Genomic DNA, 23,147 nt, shown 5'->3' with positions numbered 1-23,147 from the left:
CTATCTATCTATCTATCTATCTATCTATCTATCTATCTATCTATCTATCTATCTATCTATCTATCTATCTATCTATCTATCTATCTATCTATCTATCTATCTATCTTCTTACACCTACTCCAGTGGGCCAAGTGCGCTTCCAGCTTGAGCTCGGGGTCGTGACACCTTCGTTGCCGGTTTGTCGTCGTAATTTCAGCTTAGTCATCTGAGTCTCGTCATGCCATTGTCGTCATGCCTTGTACGCTGATTAAGTGACCTATGTTTCTAATTGCTTGCGCCACAAGTTATTCCTTGTGGTCGCAATACCATCGTCGCCACTGCTTAGTCGTCACTACAGCTGTGTCATCAGCCTCTCGTAATGCTATTGGCGTCACGCCGTCGGTATCATATAGTCGTCATGCATTTTTTGTCATAATGTCATCGGGGCGCCATCATGATTGTGCCATCGCCGACACTGCAGCTTCGACTACTGGCTCTCGTCATGCCGTGGTCGTCACGGCTTCATCGTCAGACATTTTTCGTGACACAGACATTATTCGACAATAATTAAACATCTGTTGTCAGCCCACTATCTCCGTTCCATGGTTCGCCATTGTTGTCATTGCGCGATCCTACGGTCGTCGTCGATCATTCAATGTCCTACCATTGGCGTACTGCCTTCGAGTTCGGGGTCGGGTCATCATGCTGCGATTGTTGTGCAACTGTCATCATACAATTGTCACCTCAACATTCTCACCATGCCGCCGTCGTCACGCTGTTGTTTTACCATGAAAATGACTTCGAAAACAAAAATGCATTGTTGTCATGCCGTCGTCATCATGCCGCATTCGGCGTTCCATCGACGTCACATCATCTTCTTCATTCTATTGTAATGATGTCATCATTAAATCTTGTAAATTTACCGCTTTCCTGCCTTCTTCGTCATTGCGGTGGCGGCAGACATTCGCTGTCATGCACGTGTTGTCACACCATTGTGGTCATGACATCATGGGCATGCCATCGTCGTCATTGAATCCTTGTCATAAGGTTTTGTTTAAGGCGTAGTCGTCGCGTACTCATCGTCATAAACGCGTAATCATCTGTTTCTCATACAGTCGTCCTCATTCGATGGTCATTATACCATCATCATTGTTTCAGAATGCTCATCTCATTGTCGTCATGCCGTCATGCAGCCTTTATCGTTCCATTGACCTTATTCCATTGTGGTCGCTACGTCATCGTCTTACGCTCCTCCCCTCGTCGTGATACTGTTGGGCGACCTTTCACTGTAGATGCCATACTTAAATTGGGTCATACCGCGACAGTGTACACTGCACATAGCCGAAGCAACAGAAGCCTCAGAATACCCGCTACATATTTTGAATAAATGTGACTTGAGGAATACAGTGTGCCACTGCATTGGAAAGCTAAGCATAATGCTGTGATGGGAATGCTGTTCGCATTACCTTCGAAAGTCAACGAGAGATGGGTTCGGCCGCACGTTTTTTTGGTTTATAGCCGGAACACTCTATAAGCAAAAAAAAAAAAAAAAGAACTAGCACGTGACTTGCAGTCTTCAAAGCAAGGTCAGAGGAGACGGACTGAGGCAAGCTATCCGGCTGCAATTCCGCCGCACATGTGATGTTAAGGAAACGAAATGTACACCTGTGGTTCACATGCGACGAGAGTTGTCCGGACAAATTCCAAATGAAGCCTCAGGAGAAACGGGGTTAACTGATGGTCCCGATTTTTATTAATCATATCATAAGAAACCAACATACACTAAGGACAAAACAGGAAATTACTTCTACTTATTACCGCTTATAAATGATTTATAAGTTAATAGAATTGAAAGTGCATGAAAAAACAACTTGACGTAGTAGTTCTGCGGAAACCCGCAAGGTGGAGAGAAGTAATGAATAAAGGGAAAATCAGACATCTACCCGTTCGTAGGAATTGCTACAAAGGAAACCACTACGGATTCCTCGAAAGAAAAGCCTTATCGTTGAAGAAAAATTCGTCCTGGTCCGGGACACGAACCCGGGACACCGCCTTTCCGGGGCAGCCGCTTCACCGCTAGCCGCCTGGTTAGCCCAGATGGTAGAGCGGCTGCCCCGGAAAGGCGGTGGTCCCAGGTTCGAGTCCCGGGCCAGGACGAATTTTTCTTCAACGATAAGGCTTTTCTTTCGAGGAACCCTATGGGTTTCCTTTCTAGCAATTGCTACGAATGGGTGGATGTCTGATTTTCTCTTTATTCGAAAAAAGAACTTGCCGCAGGTGGGGAACGATCCCACGCTTTCGCATTACGCGAGCGATGCTCTAACTAATTGAGCTACCGCGGCGCTGTTTCCCCATCCATTTCTTGGGTATTTATGTTTTGCTACTGGAACTAACCTTCGGGAGTGTTAGCCAGCTCCTCCACTCACAAACCTTGGCGATGTGTGTGGAAAATCCTTTCTGCCGCAGGCGTCACAAGTAGATTAACTTTTTGGGTGAAGGCAGCTGGTCAATAAACCCACAAGTGCTACCTTAAGGCATCAATACTGCCGCATTAAACACCCCATTATGCAAAGAACGAGACGAGACAAGGTTAACCAAGGGGCCCAATTTTTCTAAATCGTATCATGGAGTTCCAGCAATTGTTATCTCTCCGAAACCGTAAGGCCGTTTTTCGTGTCAAATGCTCCCTAATATGAGCCTGCAACGCGATGCCTGTGATGAAGGGCAAACTCTACTTCGAAGCAATATTTTTTTCTCTTGCTAGGGTTCAAAGCTTTCCGTTTCCTCTGCTAGTTCAGAGGATTATTCTCACTTTTATTTTTTGTCGATAACCAGGCATATTATACTGTGCGACTGCCACGTTTCCGCCCTAAGCACCTGCATATTTTGCGAGCACTGTTGCCCGTGAACGCTCGCTCAGACATTGTTCGACCTCTGCTGTACACGTGCGCTGTTTTCAAAGATTTCATAATTAAAGCCATTCAGGTGCTGCGCTGGCTGCATCCCTGGATTTGTGGCCTTTAAATATCCTTCGCCATCATTCTCTCGCACCATTCACTGTCGGTGTGTGGCGGAAGGAGCGTCGCACAAACCCTTGATCCCAGTCATGACCATTACTCTGTACAACATAAATGGGAGTCCACCCTGCAACTTAGTGCGCGCACTCGCCAAGCATTTGGGCATTGAGTTGAAGCTCACGAATTTGGACGCTGCCAACAAGGAACACCTCAGCGACGAATACCTCAAGGTCTGCCGCAATGACAGAACTATACGTAGTTAGAGATTAACAAATTGCGCGTTGTCCGTGTGGGGTCAGTTCCAACAAAGTTTTTTTTTTCCTTGCCGAACTGCTGCATCTGAATTTTTGTATTGCAAGCTCAGACAAGGGAAACGAAATTTCCAAGATTTTCTACTTCTCCACTTTGCCAGTTCGTCACATTGTATTGCATTAGGTTTTTTAAATGAGCTAGAACTTGGGCACATGCTATTTTCGAGAAGAAATATGTTTTTGTATGCTTTCGAGCAAGCAACTGTTTAAACAAGTCAACGACGCAAAGTGTTAGTGTGGCCACTATAATGGTCATTGTCGATGTTGCTATTACATTCGTTCTGCAGGCGTTTTGGCAGTAGGTGCAGGACTAAGAATCCTTCAATGCGCACATAGTTGGAATAGAGTGTACGCCTTCTGAATGAAGTGATATCAATTAAATTTGTAGACGTTATCCTTGAAGTGTTTGCAGATCATGTATTTCTATACGGTACTGGTGCTCCTGTACTTAGGCACGTTGCATTTTCTCGGTGGAATATCTCAATGACTTCACTGATGATTTCTTCTAGGCGCGGCCTATGAAAAGAACAGCACAGCGCTGGCGCTCGAGGAATGCTTCCCTAAAAACTCGGAACAATTCATAAATACTGTAAAACATAACTTATGGATCTGCCGCATATTTTGCATATGCCTGCACAAAGCATTGCCGACTAGGTGGATAATCATAATGAATGGCTTGTTTGGGAAGTTTGTCAGTGACTAAATACTTTGATGCATGCATTTTGTGAAGGATGATGGGATAATTGTGCTGGCGCACGCTTATTTTGTTCGTATTCCAGGTCAATCCTTTCCACAAAGTTCCTGCGATTGATGATGAAGGTTTCATTGTCTATGAAAGGTAAAACTTGAATCAATAAGTTGGTTTTTTGTTGAATTCTTTTTATCCGGAGTCAAAAAACTAAGACATATCTACATAATTAGAGATATGCTACTAGACCGAAGCGATGCTCCAGTATCTACGTCCTCGTTGCCAACAAGGTTAACGTGATTTAGCATCACAATATGCGGGATAAGCTTTCATTGCTAAGGTGTTTTTGGCAGTGACTTTCATGTAAATGGGGTCGATATGTTCTGTGCCGCACTTTCAATCAGGGCGTATTGCTGTATCCGCTCACGAGGCGTATTGGCCACGTGAAGTTATTTAAAACAACAACAAGCAAATAGGTAAAAATATCTGTTTGTTTGCCACAGGACTGGCTGAACAAAACGAATGGTGTACGGTGTTCGTATTGATTTTCAAGCAATCGCATTATGTAAAAGGGTATATTTTGGAGGCTAAACAATGGACAAGGCTATGTTCACATGCATACCGAGGGCGATGACAAGCCCAGGCTACAGACTCAAGGGCACTGCAAGTGTTATCAGCATCAAAGCAAAGAAAAAAAAAGAAACGTTCAAATGAACTGAAAAAATGGGCAGAATGTGAAATGGCTATTGCTGGTGGATATTGTGAAGGCTTTATAGAACCTACTTCACGGTCTACACTGGTCGTGGCGGCTTGTCAAAATTTCGGCTACGTGTGCTTTAGTCAGCATCGAGGTTCATCACATACAGGAGAAGGGGTGCGTTAATTTTCAAAAAATATGATACCTCCCAAGTTTTACTAATTATTAGGCATTTTAGAACATTTATTTAGCATATTTTGAAACCTGCGACGGCCGCTTGGCCGTGTTTCTCTATTTTGTTTGAATCGTGGGGGCCGCCATGTTGGAAACACAATCCGTAAATCGTTGTTGGTGGCTCCGATCCCCCTCGACAATTCTACCGCCTCGAAATAGTGCCTAAGGTCTTCGCACCAACTGGGAAGCTGTTTAAGAACATAATCCATTCATGACAGGAAATGCCGATTGAACTTAGTCTCATAGATGCATGGTTAGTCTATGGAGAAATTAAGTATTTTTTCTTTTTTTATAATCTTGATAGTTTTCTTAGCCATATTTGAGACTTCCTTTCAATTGCGTCGTAGCACCTCCTTCCATCTTTTATAAAACATTAGTGCATTTATGAAACCTTCCGTGACTAAACAAAACATATATGTGGCTCAATTAAAATAATATTATTCTCAGGAATTTTACGCACTTCCCCGTATCTATTGCTCTATGTATCTATGTCCATCTCCAGCCAGTTTCCTCGACCCAAGCGAAGTTGGTTCACTGAGCAAATGGTCTTATATATGCAGATTATGGCTGCTATGCTCTGTCAAACGGGTTCCTAGAGCCTGATATTTGAGTGTGATAACCGCAATCTGAGCCTGTTGTGAACAGCATTGGACAAATTGGGTATATTTGCCAGGACCGCTTTCTTGATAAGTAATTTTCTACTCTCCTTATTGGAAAGCTATATAGCTGTAGAATCTTGGTAGATATTTCCAGAGATATTCACGTATGCCTTCTGTACTCCTCGATTAGGCAATGCCTCCATGACTGCTAGTATCTATATGAAATCCAACGCGTTTTTGTAATCTTAAAAGACATAAGGCGAACTTGATTGTACTCCTCAGATTTCTCGCTTACCTGGTTGATTACCCGAACGGGATCTAATGTACAACATCCCTGCCTTAAGCCAACCTGTTCTCTGGGTTGTAGGCGTGTTATCCTGAATGTATTAGGCATAATCTTGGTGAATATGTTATACAGTACTTAAAGCAAGCTTATGGGCCTACAATTTATTTCTTTAGTGTCTTAATTTTTATGGATTACTAATATTTCGAGAAGATTAATATGCAGAAGACAAAGGCTATATTCAACAGACTCATAAGAAAACAAGAATTCATTATCGCCAGTCAGCCTGTAGTGTCTGCGCAGGAGCACACTTATCTAGCTAATTTATTAGACGGGATCCTGATGATGAGAAGAAAATTCACAGCGGACGAAAAATGAGCTGTAGTGCATACGGAAAGCATTACCAAATCCGGACTATAAGCTTACCGGGTCGCTGAAAAGAAAAGTGTGCAATTATTGAATTTACCGCTGCTAACATATGGGGGCAAACAGCGATGTAACGAAAAATCTTAGTCGCAACGTTGAGAGATCAACAGATAGTGGTGTTGATCAGATAGCAAACGGGGACAGCGGATATTGTAGTTCACATCAAGGCAAAAAAATGGAGCTGGGCAGGATTTGTAATGCGTGGGGCAGGTAATCCACGGACGATTAGATTTACAGAATGGGTGCTGCGGGAACTAACGCGCAGCCGAGGATTCAAGTAAATTATTTATGTCGGGTGATGATATTAAGAAATTTCCAGGCGCAATAAGAGATCAGCTACCTCAAAACAGGGAGAATTGCCCGCCTATTGGAGAAGCCTTCTTCCTGCAGTTAACATCCACATAGGCTGCTGCTGTTGATAATATGCCGCTCTTTAATTAACCTCTTGGATGTTTTAGGTATGTGCCAATCACAAAAAAAATTATTTCCCGTGAATCAAAACCACGTCAGAGACATTCGCACGTGATTGTATGAATATGCCTATACACATACGCACCAGGTATGTGTTTCATGGCTGTGCTGCTAGATGGCACAGCCTGTCCAACGGGAAGCGTGAGAGAGGACCTTGGCTGCATACGCAGCTCATATGCCTCAGCGGCGGAAGTACGCTGTGTCACTACCTTGCTTCAGTGCTAATCGCCTTAAGGTCGACATTGATCACGAGATGGATTTTGCCGGAATCATTTATTATAACTGCATGGTCCAAGATGTATATTCTAAATAGAAGCCAAGGAGCAAGGAAGTCAAGTTTGCTAAGCGGCAATGGTAAGCGTGGCATCATTTTGTTAATATCTGGCCTTGAAGAGTTCATGAGATATATTGGCGTTCGAGCTAATAGTCTAACGTGCTTCATGGGATTAAACAAAATTGGTTTGCACATAACGACCGTTATGTGCTTATTTCTATGCAGCAATGCCATCGTCTACTACTTGCTCCGGAAATACGCCCCCGAGTCTGAGCTCTACCCGGCTTCCATCAAGATTCGCACTCGCATAGACCAAATTCTCTCTGCAGTTGTCACTACAATCCACAATGCGACGATAGACACCTTTGTGAGTACTCCGTTTTCACCAGTTTTTTGTTGATAACCATCAGATTTTCAAATCTTCTGAGCGTGATCGCTTTGTAATTTCATAAAGATAAGTCTAATACGTTTGTAGCGAAGTTTTTCGATAGATTACATTTTTGACAAGTAAGGAGTAATAATTTTAGAAAAGCGCGAGCTACTAATGCAACTAGTAGCAGGGACAATGCCTCTACTAGCAGGGCAGTTTCGGGACAATAAACTCCATCAGCAGGTGGGCTACCTTACTGATAATAGAAGCTCTAAAACGTGAACTAGCACGTCACTTTACCTTTGCAAACAATTTCAGTAAAGTATTGAGTTTAATCTCAAACTGTACGGCGTTTTACTACAGGCCTCTGAGTGGTCAATGCAAATGCTTCCTCGGGTGCTTAGACCGCTTCTTTCAATTTGTAAATGACAATAAAGGCGACATTATTTTGTGGAACGACTTCAACATGGAGCTACTATGGGAAAACAGTTGCCTGGATAGCCTTTAGGTATTTCTGTTTTCTAACGGTTGCTCCAATGCATTTAAGGACCCTACTTGGGTCACTGCTCAGTCCGAAACATTGATAGATGTTTTGATAACGAACATCGACGCTTCCCTAACGATGGCTCTTATAGTTTGCTGTTACATTAACGACCACGTGAGAAATAATTTTAATAATGACTGTCATTTGTAAAATGGTTCTTATTGTGCAATATCTTTGTTTCACGTAGATGCAAAATTGAATGTTCACGATTTTCATTTTAGGCTCCTATTACTTGCTTCATTTTTGTCTTGAGAAGTAAACAATTTTCTGCATTTTCTGCCACTGTATACGATTTTGCACACAAAGGAAAATGGCAGCCCGAAGAGTGGTTTCTCGTGTCTGTACGTCAATGCCTGTACCTCACGAAAAGGTATTTAGGCTAACTAATAGACCGAATAATTTGAATAGGCACTTTTAGGAAGCGCACCCGCTTGCCCACTGTGTGAGTTGCACCGCAATGCTGTGCGAGGTACTGACGAAATCAATTCCACAAGAAATAATCGTTGAATATTTCCGACGGCGTCGCCTGGAGGCATCAAATGAGACTGACCAGCCGAGCTCGGAGCAAGAACTTTAACAACTCATCAAATAGCCTCGCCTCAAGGTTGAGTGCAGGGAGCAGACGACCTACCAGCAACGTGTCTCGTACACCGGTGAACAGTAGCCTTCCGGCAGCCGTAAGAGGCAGCAAATGCCGTCAACTGGTGTTCTCAGTAACAAGGCCATGAGGAATCATAGTTAGATATATAGGGTGTTATGGCGCAAAAGCAACTACGGATATGATACTCACCATGACGATGGAGGAGGGGCGCGTTTTATGCCAGAAGGAACATTCAACGCATGATTGGAAAAACATCTTCTGTAGTTTTTTCGGCATCAGCACAGTCGTCAATAACAACGCCATCACGAAGGATAGTTATTTTTGTAGGACTTTATGGCGCAAAATCAACTATGGCTATGATGCGCACCATGACGAAAGAGGAGGCGCGCATCTCTTGCCAGATGGAACTTTTCAACGTAGTATTGTGACACACCGATTATTAATGTCGAGAAAAAGCGTCTTCTTTCATCGGCTGGCTGCTGCGTTAGGTGTACAGCCATGGGACAGCGAGCAAGGGGCTATCGACGTAAGCTGAGCTGCTCGAAGTGTCAGTGAAGACACGCGTCTTCGATGTGTTCCAGATCGGGCGCTAGACGTGTTCACACAAATAGGCCACCAGATCAGGGAACGAACTGGTGCATCCGTGTATGCTGTGTCAGGCGGAAATAAGCGAAGTAGCATGGACACCTTCTGCAAATGTTCAGAGCTTGTCAATTGGATACAGGCTGCCGAGAGTTCATGCTACATAACAGGTATGCTGGATAACGGTAGCCAGCGAACTTGAATGATCGTATATGCATCAAGAAAAGGGAGCCTCAAGGTCTGAGGAGAGATTTACCTTAATGCAACGTTTTTGGGAACAAAGGTGGAAGTCGAAGTAATCGTCGAAAACTAGCGGAAGGAATCTGACAAATTAAGTTCGACAGTGTTCATCACGTGATCAAAGCAGTAGAAATAGCAAACATGTGCCAAGTCCTTGTTGAAAAGTCAAAACACCACGAATTATTCAAAGGCCCACTAAATTGTGGCCGACTATTGGCGGATGCCATTTACTTCCCGAACGTTCACCAAGAAGAAATCGTTAGCTTATTAATTGGGTCAGACCTGTTCTCGAAGTTATTCGGAAAGGACGTCGCTTGGGATGAATTGATGCTGTACTAGTCTGGACATTCCAAGGACCCAAACAACGATGAGCCCGTTCACCCGCACGCGCAAGCACGCACTTCGGAGGAATTGCTGTATTAAGGACCAAGGTGTATCCTCAAAAGTGCAAAAGTTTTGGCAGCTCGAAAGCTTAGGGATCACAGAACCTATTGAGCCATCCTCCCATGACAAAAAATTTTTGAAAGCTTTCTACAAAACTATTCACTTGCGCCATAACAGATGTGAAGTTTGTCTGCGTTGGAAGGACTTGCAAGCAGACCTGCACGTCAATCGGGCGGTAGCTATAAAATAGTTTCAGTTCTTCCTTCATCCAGCTATTTCAAAAAGAAGACGTTCTGCTAAGCTATGATGCAGCAGTCAGACAGTATCTTAAGGATGGCCACGCGGAACCAATTCGCGCAATGGAGGATGTGGCTAACAAAGAACTATATGCCCCAACGTGAAGTAATCAGTGAATGGTCTCTTTGCTGCGTCGTCCCAAGGCATTCGCATAATTTTGCTGAACAACCACCTGCCTAAAGGCCAAAACCCAGCCAGAATATGTTGAAGGTGTTGCTGCGCTTTCGCCTGCACCAGTTCGAAGTCGTTGCTGACATCCAGAAAGTCTTCCTGCAGATTGAAATCAAACCGTGCGTCAGGGACGCCATTAGATTCCTTCGGTTTGAAAAAAAAAAAACCATTAGGAATATATCACATGCATCATGTTTGCGATTATCGCATGACCCGCGGGCCCTTAGGTATTACGGCAAGCCCCTTTTACTCAGCGCGTATCCAGAAACCACCGTCGAGTAGCTGAGAAGTTTGCGAGTTGCTTTTATGTGAGTGACATGGTCACCAGCGTTCCTACTACCCAGGCCTCCTGTGAACTATGCGACCTCGCTACAGAAATATTCGCAGAGGCTGGAATAAAGTTGAAAACGTGGGCGACTAACTACACAAACATGAAACGACGCATAAAACAGCAGGAGCAAACGAAGATACTCGGAGTACTGTTGAACGCAACATCCGGCAGAATTTTTACAATTGCTAGTGGGTACAGCGGGGCGTGGCGTTTCTCGCGGCGCTCGACGTTTCTGTGCAGGCACGGGTAAGAGCGGATGTGAGAGAGAAAAGTTGGAGCCTTTGCTCCTTGAATATGTGACTCTGCCTAGGCACCAGGGAGGAGGTTCCTTAGCGCTTGTTGTTTGCGTTTGTCCCCTAAGCATGCCGGCATCGCGGAGTGCAGTCGACTTTGTTTACGCTCCGCCGCTGGCTGCCCGCACAGTGAGACAGTGAGCACGGACGCCCCATTTGGCGATCGCTGTGCCTGAAGGGGCAAGGTTCTGACTGGTGTTGTATAAGTAAAGGGTCGCCTCTTTCGTCGTGACGATATATTGCATTTTTTAGAAGCACTACTTCAGGAGGGCTTTCTTTTCCTGGAGGTGCCGCTATTAAACCGAAATAATGACATGTTGTTTCAATAAGTGAAGAAAGACTATTGAATAAATTACTTACGACTAGCCGCCAACTTGCGACGATAAGCTCTGCATTAGCACGCCCCGCGACTTCTGTCAGTACGCCTAGGGACAAACGCATGCAACACGCGCTAAGAAACTTATCCATAGTGCCTAGGCAGAGCCATATATTCAAGAAGGAGAAGTCCCCATATTTCCTCATTAGCCTCCGCTGTTACTCGCGCATGCGCGCAAACGGCCGACGTCTCCACAAGTGCCACGCTCCGCTGTACCTGCCAGCAATTGTAAATACGCCACCCGGCGCGCAATCGCGGCAGTAGGCGTCCGCTTTCGCCAGCTCTGCTCTGTCTAGGCTTGCTTTTGACGTGGCGTTGCGTCATTGGAATTGGAACTCCGCCGAGGCGTGCTCGTGACGTCGTGTCGTAGCCAACGGCAGTGCGAATTTTGGTGCCATTCCCCTGGTACAGACGACAGACGCCCGCTCCTAAGTTCGGTGCACTTTAGGCGCCCAGGATGCCGTCCGTCCAATGTGGTTGGGCGTCACGCACCCAGGTTGATACCAAAACTAATCTAGAGAGGGCACCACAGCCCCCAGGCTAATACCGAAACTAGTCAAGGGAGGGTGCCGGGGCCTCCATGAATATACCGTGCCAACAAAAAGCCGATCTTTCTTGCCGTGGACGCCGAAAATTTGACACGAATCGAGTGACGGTGGGTGCTTGCTCGCAAAAGACAGCGACGCCGGAGGGAAGACGGATTCGTCTGTGCGACAGCGTGCAGCAGAAGCCAAGCGTCAACGAAGAGAGAAAATCCCCAGTGCCACACAAGCGGAACACTAGCGAATCACTGCTCCTAACTTCCGACAGCCTTCACGTTGAGTGGAACTACACCAATTTTTTCTCTCGATGGGGCAATTTGACGCTTTCGCATCAATAAAGAGTGGCCAGCGCCATTTTTATTGTAAACAGTGTGCTACAATTAATCGCAACGGAGTTCAGCAATTCTTTGGTTAAGCGCTGCCATACCGCCATACGGGCACTGTGTGACACCATTGAAGCGACTATTAATAAAAGAAAACACGAAAAATGGATTCTCGTGTTGCAAGTCATATTGAGCGCGATAGTGCATAAAATAGTATGTTGACACTGTAGCCTACTGCGACCACATGACGCGCTCTAGCAATGGCTTGGTGCAAACCGCTGAGAAATAGACACTTATGGCTTTTTACTTGCTTGAAACGTTGAACTGCGCGAGCACCCTTAAAGTCCGCATGGTGCATGTTCCACACATAACGCCCATTAATGCCCAGGAATTAATAAAGTGGTTCACCGATTGTGTTTTGCTAATGAAAGTGCCCATTTAGAAAATTGTCAGACACAGTGTGTACAAAAAGGATGTTTCGACATCGAATCCTCCCTCGTGGTTGTAATTTTCCTGGGTGTATAGGGTTCATATTTATTTAGATTTTCTTATTCTTTTATTTTATTGTCTTGTTTTGTTTTCTGATTAAGGCACGTCGTTTTTCTGTTAAGTTCTTATGAGTAGCTGTGTATAATCCTTATTGCCAATTTTCATATCCCTCTTGTCTTGATTTCCACCATTGTCGAACAGTGTAAGGTATAGGAGCTCGATAAGTTACCGCTTTTTGTTTTATAGCCTTCTGGGGACTGTAGCGGAAATGAAAATTGATTGAATTATGGATATTTATTTCGCATTTAATTAAGGCACAAATAATAGTTGGTTAACTGCTTATCTTCACGCGTATATTGCGCTCCTCACGAGGTGTCTTCTTTAAATGGGCATGAAATGTGTCAGAAGCACATCCTAAATTTCAAGATTACTCTACTCCGAAGGAAATTAGCCATAAATGATGCAAAGTCGCCTTACTTAAGGAATATGACGCAGTGGATTATACGAGCGAGAGTATCTAACGGCTCTTTATCGTGGCGCTTACGTTAGCCGGAGCTGTGTTCCCTCGCCTATATCATAATTTCTTGTAAATATAGCGAAAGGAATTTTCATTGTTATTCCGACAGCAGTTATATGGTCACTTAATAGTGGTGGTGAAGAAAGCAGCAGAACTGTGAGTGACGAAATGAGCGTTTTATTGGACGAGCATGAGCCATGAAAACATGCTACACTCAGTGAACGACAGCGGCGAACACAGTCGGCGATCGTCGAAAATCTGTTCAGCGGGTCAAGCACGTCTGCTTTCATACATGAGTCATAGAAGGTTCCAGAGCAATTGCTCGTGCTCGCGTGTCTTCAAGAAAGTACTATACGATTCGCGTCGTGCATACATGAAATCACATTACACAAGGTTCGGTGACAAGAGACAGCGTATAGAACGATAGATAACATTCGAGAAACTTTCGATACATTCCGCTGCGGTCTGCGCTGAGCGATAGCATTTGTTAGATGGTGCAACGCGGCCACCCGATAAAGACAAACAAGTACGAGTGTGAATATGGACGCTAAAAGCGCAACTTTGTCGTCGCCGTCGCCGTGATGTTCTGTACAAGGTCCAAAGGCGATAACACTGCCGCCGCGCGTCGTGTGCGGTATGTGAGTGAAAGTATGAGAGGGATGCCGCCGGTCGCCGCTCAATCTGCTTTGCGCGAACGAAGAAAGCAGAGATCAAACGCGCAGTTTCGCTTCGTGCGAAAGGACATGGGGGTGGGAGGTAGGGAAAGGGGAGCGGCCTCGTGGCAACGGTAGCAACTGCAGGTTTCGCGACCCCGCGCAAGAGGAACTGATGATTGCTGCTCAATCTCGCACACAATTTATGGAGGCAAGCAAGAAGGCACAGTGAAAGGGAGGCGGAGGGGGGGGGGGCGGTCGCGCGCGCAGTATTTTGAAACTGATCTGCAGACGGGTCGTACCTTTGTGCGCGATGTGTGCTCGCCGCTCTTGCGTTGAAGCGGTAGACCGAACGAAGAACAGTTTGCTCGCTGCCGCTACCACGTCGCTCACACCAGCGTTTTGACAGCGAGTGTGCGCGCTCATCGAATGTGATTTGTTCATTTTTGCTCGCGCACTGGCACCACACGCTCGTTAATTCAGTTAGTACGTGAACGTTTCCGAGATTACATAGCCGATAAAACTACCTTCTGCTTCTTATAGCTGTGCACTAATTTCATCTTGCAATCGGTGCTTCGCTTTGCGGGCGAAACTGCGACTTTTTTTCGTGCAGCGTCCTCTAATCAGTCGCAAGACCAAGCCGACGCCCGAAGAGATTGCGGCATTAGAAGAGAATATCGTCAGAGGGCTGGAACACCTGATCGGTGACGGCAAGTTCGCGGCTGGCGACACCTTCACCATCGCAGACATGGCATTGGCCGGACGCCTCCCTGTAGCACTCGAGGTAATGCTTCGCCGTGTCTGAAGCACCTCAATCGCGATTTCGCACTTGCTGGTAAACATAATCGGCTCTTATTTTCGCCCGCCAAACGTTCGAATAGCAAGCGCTTCAAGGACGCAATCTCTGGAGCCCCTGTTGTTTTAAAGCTGGCTAATACAGAAATGATTTACATTGGCAACCAACGACTCGAAGTTTGAAAGAACTTTCATGGGCTAGAGATAATAATTTGTTGCAAATGGAAGTGATGTATTGCAGTTTTACGCAATCAGTAGTTTTTTACAATGCTCAACATATAAAAGAACATTGAGGAAATGAGGCATCAACTCTCCGAGCTTAGAAGTGAGCGGTAAGTATAAATATTACTACCGTCTGTCGCAATCGACATGTAAAAAGGAAAACTGCGGTATACATGTACATTTCTAGGTATCAGCGATTACGCATCACATATATGTAATTGCTGCTGCATAATTTATATATATATATATATATGTATATGTATGTGTGTGTGTGTGTGTGTGTGTGTGTGTGTGTGTGTGTGTGTGTGTGTGTGTGTGTGTGTGTGTGTGTGTGTGTGTGTGTGTGTGTGTGTGTGTGTACAAGCTTACGTGTGCCAGTTGCAATCCCGCATGCATTTACTAACTTTGTTATACAGATTGCAATCAGGGATAACGTGCCTCAGAATGGCGAGCCAACGTTTCCAGCTTTAGGCGTTCTTATACTGCAGTTTATAGTTTTGCTATGTCTCGATTTGATTTAAAGGAGCCAGGTTTTAATGAACTGGCGTATCCATAGCATAGAGATTTCAAAATTTTTTTTGCCTGAAATTTCCAAAAATTTCGCTTAATATTTAAAGTTCGCTTGATATTTAAATGACCAAATAACAGTGCGGCTTTTGTATCGATCCATACAGTGTTGGTTCTTTACTCCTGAAACTTGCTGTCAAATTTGTTGACTGTGTGCAGTTCTGAACACTCTAAGTGCATCAAACTGCTAAAGAAATGCAGGTCTGCATACCAACCGTATTCCGAACGAGAAACTGCTCTTGGCATCAAATTTAAATGTCTGGCGTCTATTGCACAACCACCTGTTGAGCCGAACCTTGTTCTGAACTTCTATGTCATCATTCTTCTTCTGAATATACAGTGGTAATGTTCTTGGATTGATTATCCCTCCACGAAAAAAAGAACCAATATTATCTCTTCTGAACAAGCGTAGGTTTCCATGGCGTCTGTTGCAGTCGCAGTAGAAGCTTCCTTTGCTGAATGTCATAGAAACACTGAAATTAGTCAAGAATCACGTCGGAAGTAATTGGAATAAAAAATTTAATAGTCGCGCAAGAAGCCTAAATTTCGAGAGCACGGAAAAGAAGGCCAAAAAATATTTGGAGGTCGAAAAACACGAGAAGAGCAGCATCTCACATGCGAGTCACCACAAAGCTCTCAGGCAACAGCACATGCGTCCTACAGAGCTCTATTCTCAGTGTGTTCTTGCAGTGCTATTTAAGCTGCTGGACTTCTTAGCCTATAGGAAGGGTGAATTATTGTCAAGGTGTGTTTATGTTCGCGGCGTCGTCTGCTCAACGTTTGCTTGCCATCCTGGTGTTACTCACTCCACGGTGGCTGGATGTCCTCGTGTCCTGCTGATGTAATCCTAAGTTGCGTTTACATGAATGTAACAGTGGATCTCTGATTCTCCTACATGCTTTCTGGGCAGTTCATTGCAACCTCCTTTGAGAGTAGTAAAGGTGAACGCGCTAAGTAAATGTTCGCCCCCGCCGCACCGTCTGCTCGGGGCCTATTTGGCGTTTACTTGGTACCGTCATCACGCACCATACTCGAGCGGAGTACTAAATTAATGATGCAATGAACAATTAGGCCTGCATAGCGTTCCGCATTGCCAACGCATCACCAGTGCTAATGCTGCGGCACCATCCGCGAACCGGAAGTCAAACAACTTTATGGCTTGTCACCTCCTGTTTAGTGCTAGCGGCATCAAAACAGAAATGCTCATTTCAACATTTACGACAAAACACAGCTAATGCATTGGCCACAGCGTGAGATGAGACTAAACCTTGACGGATTTTAAAACTTAGTTCTTGCTGCCAGTGCAGAGAAAACGGGTCGAAGTGGGTGGTCTGTGCTGTGTCAGTGCTGTCATGTTGATAAGTAATGAAGGTTAGGGTGGTCATAGCGCTTACCGGCGGAAACCGTCACAGTAGGGCTAGTTTGTGTCCTGCACTGGCTACACGATGTACCTAGTGTAAGAAGTCGTCATTTTCTTCAACTGGCGTAGAAAATGTTTAGCTCGGCCCACCTGCACAAAGCCGTTTTTGATAACACTAGCGTAGCATGAAAACTACGCTCTCTACATCACAGTTTCCACCAGCGTGGGTAGCAGATGACAAATAGGCTGGTATTGCAAACGCATGGCGCCATTTTGTCTCTGAGTGTCAGCGCTGATATTGTGACGATACCGAAGGTTGGTAGCAGGGACGGGCAGCGAAGTGCTTGCGTGACCGTGTGTCACAGACGGTTACACATTAAGGTGAGCTAATCCTGTCAGAATTCAAAATTATCGTACGCATGGTACAGGCAGTTTCAAACTCCGCGCTGTATTATTGTCAGGGTGTAGGTAGACTTACCACGGCAAGTTCTGGAACTTGTAGATAATTACCAACTTCGGACAAAAACAATGAAGCATACGCGTTCCGTCGCACACACACAAAAAAAAGAACTTTATAAGTATTCACGGGCCCACGTAAATAACAAAATAGGAACTAGACACACATTAAATATGAGGTCTCAGTTTAGTCCCCAAAGTACGTTGATGTAATATCAAAGTTCGCGCGTCACCCTGTTTAGAGGTGGAGTGTTTGAGCACGTCAGGGTCAAGAAAGAGACAGGTGGCGAGTATGCGCTAGGACTAAGGACCAATGCTCTGGTCGATGCTCCGCTGGATGCCCTGCAGACACCAGTTTCAGGCGTAGAGCCGTAACTTCAGGAGCACCAGGCATAGCCGAGTGTCCTGTCCTATTGTCCGACAGGCTGATCCTTCCACCGCTACTGCCTTCTTCTCTTCGCTTCTCTTCTCTCACTGGTGCCCCTCCTAGGTTCCTACCTTGTACCACACACATCTCCGGAGATTCCTCTTTTTCCTGGTCGGCTTATTCCTCTGTCATTGCGAGATCATACTCATCATAGTGATCTAAAGCAATGAAATAGCGCTTTCTGCCTCATGCAAGGGCACATGCGCAGCGAGTGAATGCGAAATCAGGCAAAGTGCAAATTCAGATACTTTTGGTTTCCTTATGCAGAAGACGACGCGCAGTATGTTATGATTGGCTACAGCTCAGTTAGCGAAGTGCAGCACACTATGTCATAGCCTCTGTCCTGCACTACACACGTCTCACAAGCCCCAACAAAGTGCAGATAAAAGAATAGTTCTATACAGTCATCATCGTCATCATCATCAGCCTGGTTACGCCCACTGCAGGGCAAAGGCCTCTCCCATACTTCTCCAACAACCCCGGTAATGTTCTAATTGCGCCCATGCCGTCCCTGCAAACTTCTTAATCTCATCCGCCCACCTAACTGCAGCGGTGGCGTAGAGGTAGAACACCCGCCTCGCGTGCAAGAGGTCCGTGGTACGAATCCCGGTGCCGGCAATTTTCCACCGGATTAAAAAAAAAAATCCGCGTGTTGATAAAATTGCACAAACAGGCCTGGAGTGTGGCCTGATCCCGGTGACCAGAACTGGTAACACACTCCCTCACCAGAGCAGGATTGGCCACCCTGGTGCAGCACTTGGCCACAACCTCCTATATGAACACAACAATCAAATCCTGTACAGTAAGGCCAAGTAAATACCGTGCATGTGTAAATGAGCTAACATGTCACGTGTCGCTGTAAATTATCATTTACCAAACAAAAAGTAAGCTATCTAGCCCCGGCAATAATCAGACAGTCACGCCCGGAACTATATGCCACTGCGTAAGCATATTACTTGTATATACGCCTCGCTCCTTCGACAATGCTGCAAGTTACTTAGGAGGTAGAATGAGCATTCGGCGACGAGCGCGTCTCTTCAGTTACCAAAAGCTAGCGACAGGAAAGAACCAAATTTGGCTACTTGCTTTGGCACGGCAGGAGGAGTGAAATGAATAAATCCGGTTTAATAAAAGAATGAATGCGTTTGAAGGCCTATAGTCTTCGTTGCAGTAAATATATTTAGGTAGCGTTTGTTGTTTGCTTGTTTAAGTTTGTAGAAAAGGCAGCTCGTGACCCACACATCTGCAAGGGTAGTATGGATGGGGACACTCATACGCGAACTCAATATATGTGTGCCATCCTGTGCAGTATTACCATATACTTTGAAACATCTCGGTAGAGTGAGATGAAAGTCGAAAATGTACCCGAACATACTTGGAATATCGCTAAAATTGTCGCTACAGCTTGGGAGTAAATTTTAGATAATGTAGGCGATTTTTAATTCTATATCATAAACTAATCTAATCTACATGTTTCATGTTTTTGCAGGGCCCGTGTCGGTTAGGAATAAGAGGGAACTTACTAGCAGTGTGTATTAGGTTTTTACTTGGCAATATACTTGCAACGAATGATAACAGCTGAAATTCAGCGTTTAGCTTTATATTGTGAGTTTACAAATGCAGGACGATCCAAGAGAATACCAGCGTGACGATCTCTCTAGCATGCAAATCCAAATACCTCACATCATCTATGCATATATTTGCGTCCTGACACCATTAAAAGGAGGCGTACATTTTACGACTTGCAATTCGCAGCATGTTAACATGGCGAGGACAATTTCGTTACCTCTGTGCAGTTCCAATGCAACGCTTCTGGCAACACTGGTCCTTCATTAAGCCATGTCGCGTGATGACGTATTTCCTTTGAACTTTATGTCTGCGAAAAACCTCGAGAAAACCCATTTATACAGTATAACCTATGCTAAACTTTTTTCCCAAACAATGAGTCTGGTCTGCGCCGTAAGCCACAATCTCGACAGTTGGGTTGTTGTTTGAGGCCTGCGTTTTCTCTAACGCTTAAGATCAAGAGGAAGCAAAGTCTGCTTCCACCATTCCCATTATTATCATCACCGTCATCTGCATCAGCCTATTTTATGTCCACTGCAGGACGAAGGCGTCTCTCGGCGGGATCCAGTTACCCCTGTCCTGGGCAACGGATTTCAAATTGTGCCGGCGAATTTCCTAATTTGATCACCCCACCTAGCTTTCGAGCGTCTTCGACTGCGCTTCCGCTCTCTTGGCACCCATTCTGTAACTAATGGTCGATCGGTTATCTTACCAAACGAATATATCGCCTGCCCAACTCCATTTTTTCCCTTTATAGTCAATTCCAATATCGGCTATCCCCCTTTGTTCTCTCATCCAAACCACTCTCTTCCAGTCTATTTACGTTACGCTAACAGTCTTCCTTCCACCGCTTTTTGGGCGCTCCTTAACTTGTTCTCAAGCTTCTTTGTCAACCTTCAAGTTTCCGGTCCATATCTTAGCACCGATAAAATGCAGTGATTATACATCTTTCTTTTCAAAGAGAGTGGTAAGCTCCCAGTCAGCATCTGACAATGTCTGCCGTATGAATTCCAACCCATTTTTATTCTACTGTAAATTTCCTTCTCATGATCAGAGTCCCCTGTGAGTTTACCTGTTGTCTTTGGTAAACGTACTCCTTCACCGGCACTAGAGGTGGACTGGTGATTCTGAACTCTTGTCTCCTTGCCAGGCTATATATCATTATCTTTGTCTTCTGTATAACATTCTTCAACCTCACTCTTCAACCTTCAACCTTCAACCTTACACTTTCTCTGTTAAGGGCCTCAATCATTTGTCGTAACTAATTCCATGTGTTGCTGACCAGGACAATGTTATCTGCAAACAGAAGGTTGTTGAGATATTCGCCATTGATCCTCACTCCTAAGCCTTTGCAGTTTAATAGCTGCATCGCTTGTATTAGGTGCCTGCTATTGTCCTAGATAGTTGCAGCTTGTAGTCGATGAAACGGCAATGCCGCCTTGTTTAGCAAGTCAGCCTGTTTTGTCATTTCCGCGCGTAGCTAAAGAAATACACGGGGTTCAGCAGCCACAGCACGATGGCTTATCCTGCCTGCAGCTCTTTTACGTCACACATAATTTGCTTTGCCATTGTCCAGCCGTATTTGTGATGTACTTGATATTGTTATCAGTGCCTGCGAGCTTTCTTTGTGAACTTTTGCTGCCTATACAGTTGACATGACAAGTTATTTATTGTCTGATTCCTTCACATTTCAGACCAACTTTGTCAACCCTTCGAAGTTTCCCAAGCTGGCAAGCTACTACGACCGTATCAAGCGTGAGCAGCCTTATTTTGAGGAAATTTACAAGCCCGCCATAGACAAGTTCAAGGGGCTGTTGGCTGATCTGAAATAGTCTCAGACACGTTAATAAAATGCGTGGCGGGATGATTGAGTACTGTTGTTGTTGATAAACCATACATACGTTCCAATTTGTTCGCAGCAATCTTTACAAGCTATGTTTGTAAAAAGCGCACTTTGTCAAGTGCTTTTTTTGTATTTGTGCTCTTTCCTTTTTAGCATGCTGAATCGGACATAATTAGGCTGCAGGCGAGGCACTGCATGGATATGGTCGACCACTTTGAAGTCAATGAAACGGTGTGGCGACCTGCTGCTTGAATGAAAGTGAATGCCTGGTCATCAGGGAATTAAGGAGGCGCTAAAATTCCTTTATATATGTGCATCGCTTGTATTACATAATTATCAAGGCGTAAATATTTATAGAGATTTAAATGAAAGTCAGAGAGTCAAAAAATATAGTGAAGAGTAAGAGAGAAAAATTTGTAAGTTGATTGGTATTGTTGACTAGTTGTAGTTGTAGTGACTAGTTGTAGTGTACCCCTGGCAGAACACTTTGCGAACAGTTGCCATAGTAACGCCGCGCAGCACATGCTCCCAGATGCTCCTTCGGTCCGCGACGCCTAGTATATATATATATATATATATTTTTTTGACGGATGGCAGTGGACTGAACTCAAGGATCTCATGCTGGAAATAGTACGGCTTCTAGAAAGGAACGGCTTGACCAAAAATAGCAAAAAGGAATAACATAAAAATTGGAACCAGTGATACGTTCCCTAGACGCTGCTCCTTTCTGAAGCAAACTGGTGAAATGCTGTTTAGGCACTGCCACCATTCCTTTACAAATTAGGAACAGGATCTTTTCGGTGCAGCCGATAAGGACCACATAATGAACAAAGCGCACTGCTGCTTCTGTTATGTGTATTACACAATATTTGCTGGCCCCATACACTTTGTGACTCCGTGGACCTGATACTTTCTGACGGGTTTCATCATACGGGCAATACTGAGACGCTGTTGATCGCATCCTCCAAGTAGAAGTTCAAGTGGAATGGTTTCCACTGAGAAGTACGAAACGTAACACTTCGCGTTTAACGCTTCAAGCATTTAGTTCTATTGAATTTTGTATAATTCACTTGCATAGGCATGGTCAATTCCAATTTCAGGTCAACGCGTAGGGAAATGTTTTTTAGAGTTTCCATTATTAGTAGCAACACCATTTTTGACGAATAAAAGTCAAGTTTTAATCGATGCTAATGTATTTTATTCAGTGGGATGGGAAAGTAGATAACGCCGCCATAATGCGTATTCAGCAAGCCTAGTTCATGCAAAATTATCTACGTTCCACCAAGAGTCCTTGCTCTCGTACTATGAACTTGTTAGGCATAGCGTCACCACCAAAAATAAAGCCCTAAATTATTTTGCAAAAGAATTTGTGAAAATCACGGCCGAGGAAAGCCACAAGCACAATTGGCTCACGGCGACAGCAGGAAAGAACGACCGGGGAGCACCAGTTACGGTGCGTGGATCTATGGAGTCCATGTCGCTGTTCACAATGCAGGAACAGGCCTTTACCTCGAGAGACTGCTTCCCTATGCAAGTGAACAGGCGCAAACATCCGAGAAACGTAAAACGGCAACCACGACCAAGCGCCGCAGCTAAATCATGTTCTGCATTCAATCACTTCAGTGTAGCTTGCGCAATGAATCAAGCTATTGAACAATCAGAGCAAACTATGCACACTAGGAATTACCTATGGGAATAAGAAAGCTTGCATTCAAGAAAGAAGCCACGCAGCTCTGCAAGCAGTGAAGGACAAGAGTATTAAGAAGACTCAATTGCTACATCGCACAAGGTGCAAAAGTGAAAGTCGTCCTGAACCACTTCTTACCAAAATGGAGAAAGACATTTATAGCGAAAATAGGCTATTTGAAAAATACTTTGCCGCAAACAGTTCTTCAATGCGTTGAGCAGAAGTGGAGTTATTGACACTCAAACGCGGCCTCCTCTGTGCTCCCGCTCCTTCTTGAATGCCTTGCACTGGAAAGGCTATAGCGCATTTGGGCGCGCCCACAACGCTACGCCTTCTAAATGTCACCATGGCGCACAGTTCAAATTTCATTTTAGATCTGAACGTAGACGCCATGGCTTCCGCCTTTGGTGCCTGCGACGAGCTAAACATATCCAAACGCGGTTGTCCTCAGCCAGCCGCAGTGCGCTTAGCCAGTGGACTCGAGGCGGCACCTCGCGGCCGCCGCGGTATCTACGCCATGTAGCCGACTGCT

The 23,147-nt window shown here is 44.9% G+C and overlaps 1 protein-coding gene across 1 annotated transcript; it reads left to right on the top strand.

Annotated features, from left to right (window-relative positions):
• Positions 1-3,054: 3,054 nt before the first annotated feature.
• On the top strand, positions 3,055-20,947 carry LOC129383229 (glutathione S-transferase 1-like). The gene is made up of 5 exons (XM_055067610.2): positions 3,055-3,226; positions 4,087-4,145; positions 7,205-7,346; positions 14,306-14,476; positions 20,780-20,947. The coding sequence occupies exons 1-5, from the start codon at positions 3,086-3,088 to the stop codon at positions 20,915-20,917; spliced, it is 651 nt and encodes a 216-aa protein (XP_054923585.2). The 5' UTR covers positions 3,055-3,085; the 3' UTR covers positions 20,918-20,947.
• The last annotated feature ends 2,200 nt before the right edge of the window (positions 20,948-23,147 follow it).

The sequence above is a fragment of the Dermacentor andersoni genome, chromosome 3, assembly GCF_023375885.2.
Source record: "Dermacentor andersoni chromosome 3, qqDerAnde1_hic_scaffold, whole genome shotgun sequence".
Taxonomy (NCBI): Eukaryota; Metazoa; Arthropoda; class Arachnida; order Ixodida; family Ixodidae; genus Dermacentor; species Dermacentor andersoni.
The sequence above is the reverse complement of the archived record's forward strand: the minus strand, read 5'-3'. Positions and strand labels throughout refer to the sequence as shown.

Excerpts from the sequence above, each read along its gene's own strand:
- LOC129383229 (XM_055067610.2), top strand. The coding sequence starts at position 3,086 with ATGACCATTACTCTGTACAACATAAATGGGAGTCCACCCTGCAACTTA. Across the intron at positions 3,227-4,086 it reads TCAGCGACGAATACCTCAAG|GTCAATCCTTTCCACAAAGT; the intron begins GTCTGCCGCAAT and ends TTCGTATTCCAG. Across the intron at positions 14,477-20,779 it reads GCCTCCCTGTAGCACTCGAG|ACCAACTTTGTCAACCCTTC; the intron begins GTAATGCTTCGC and ends TTCACATTTCAG.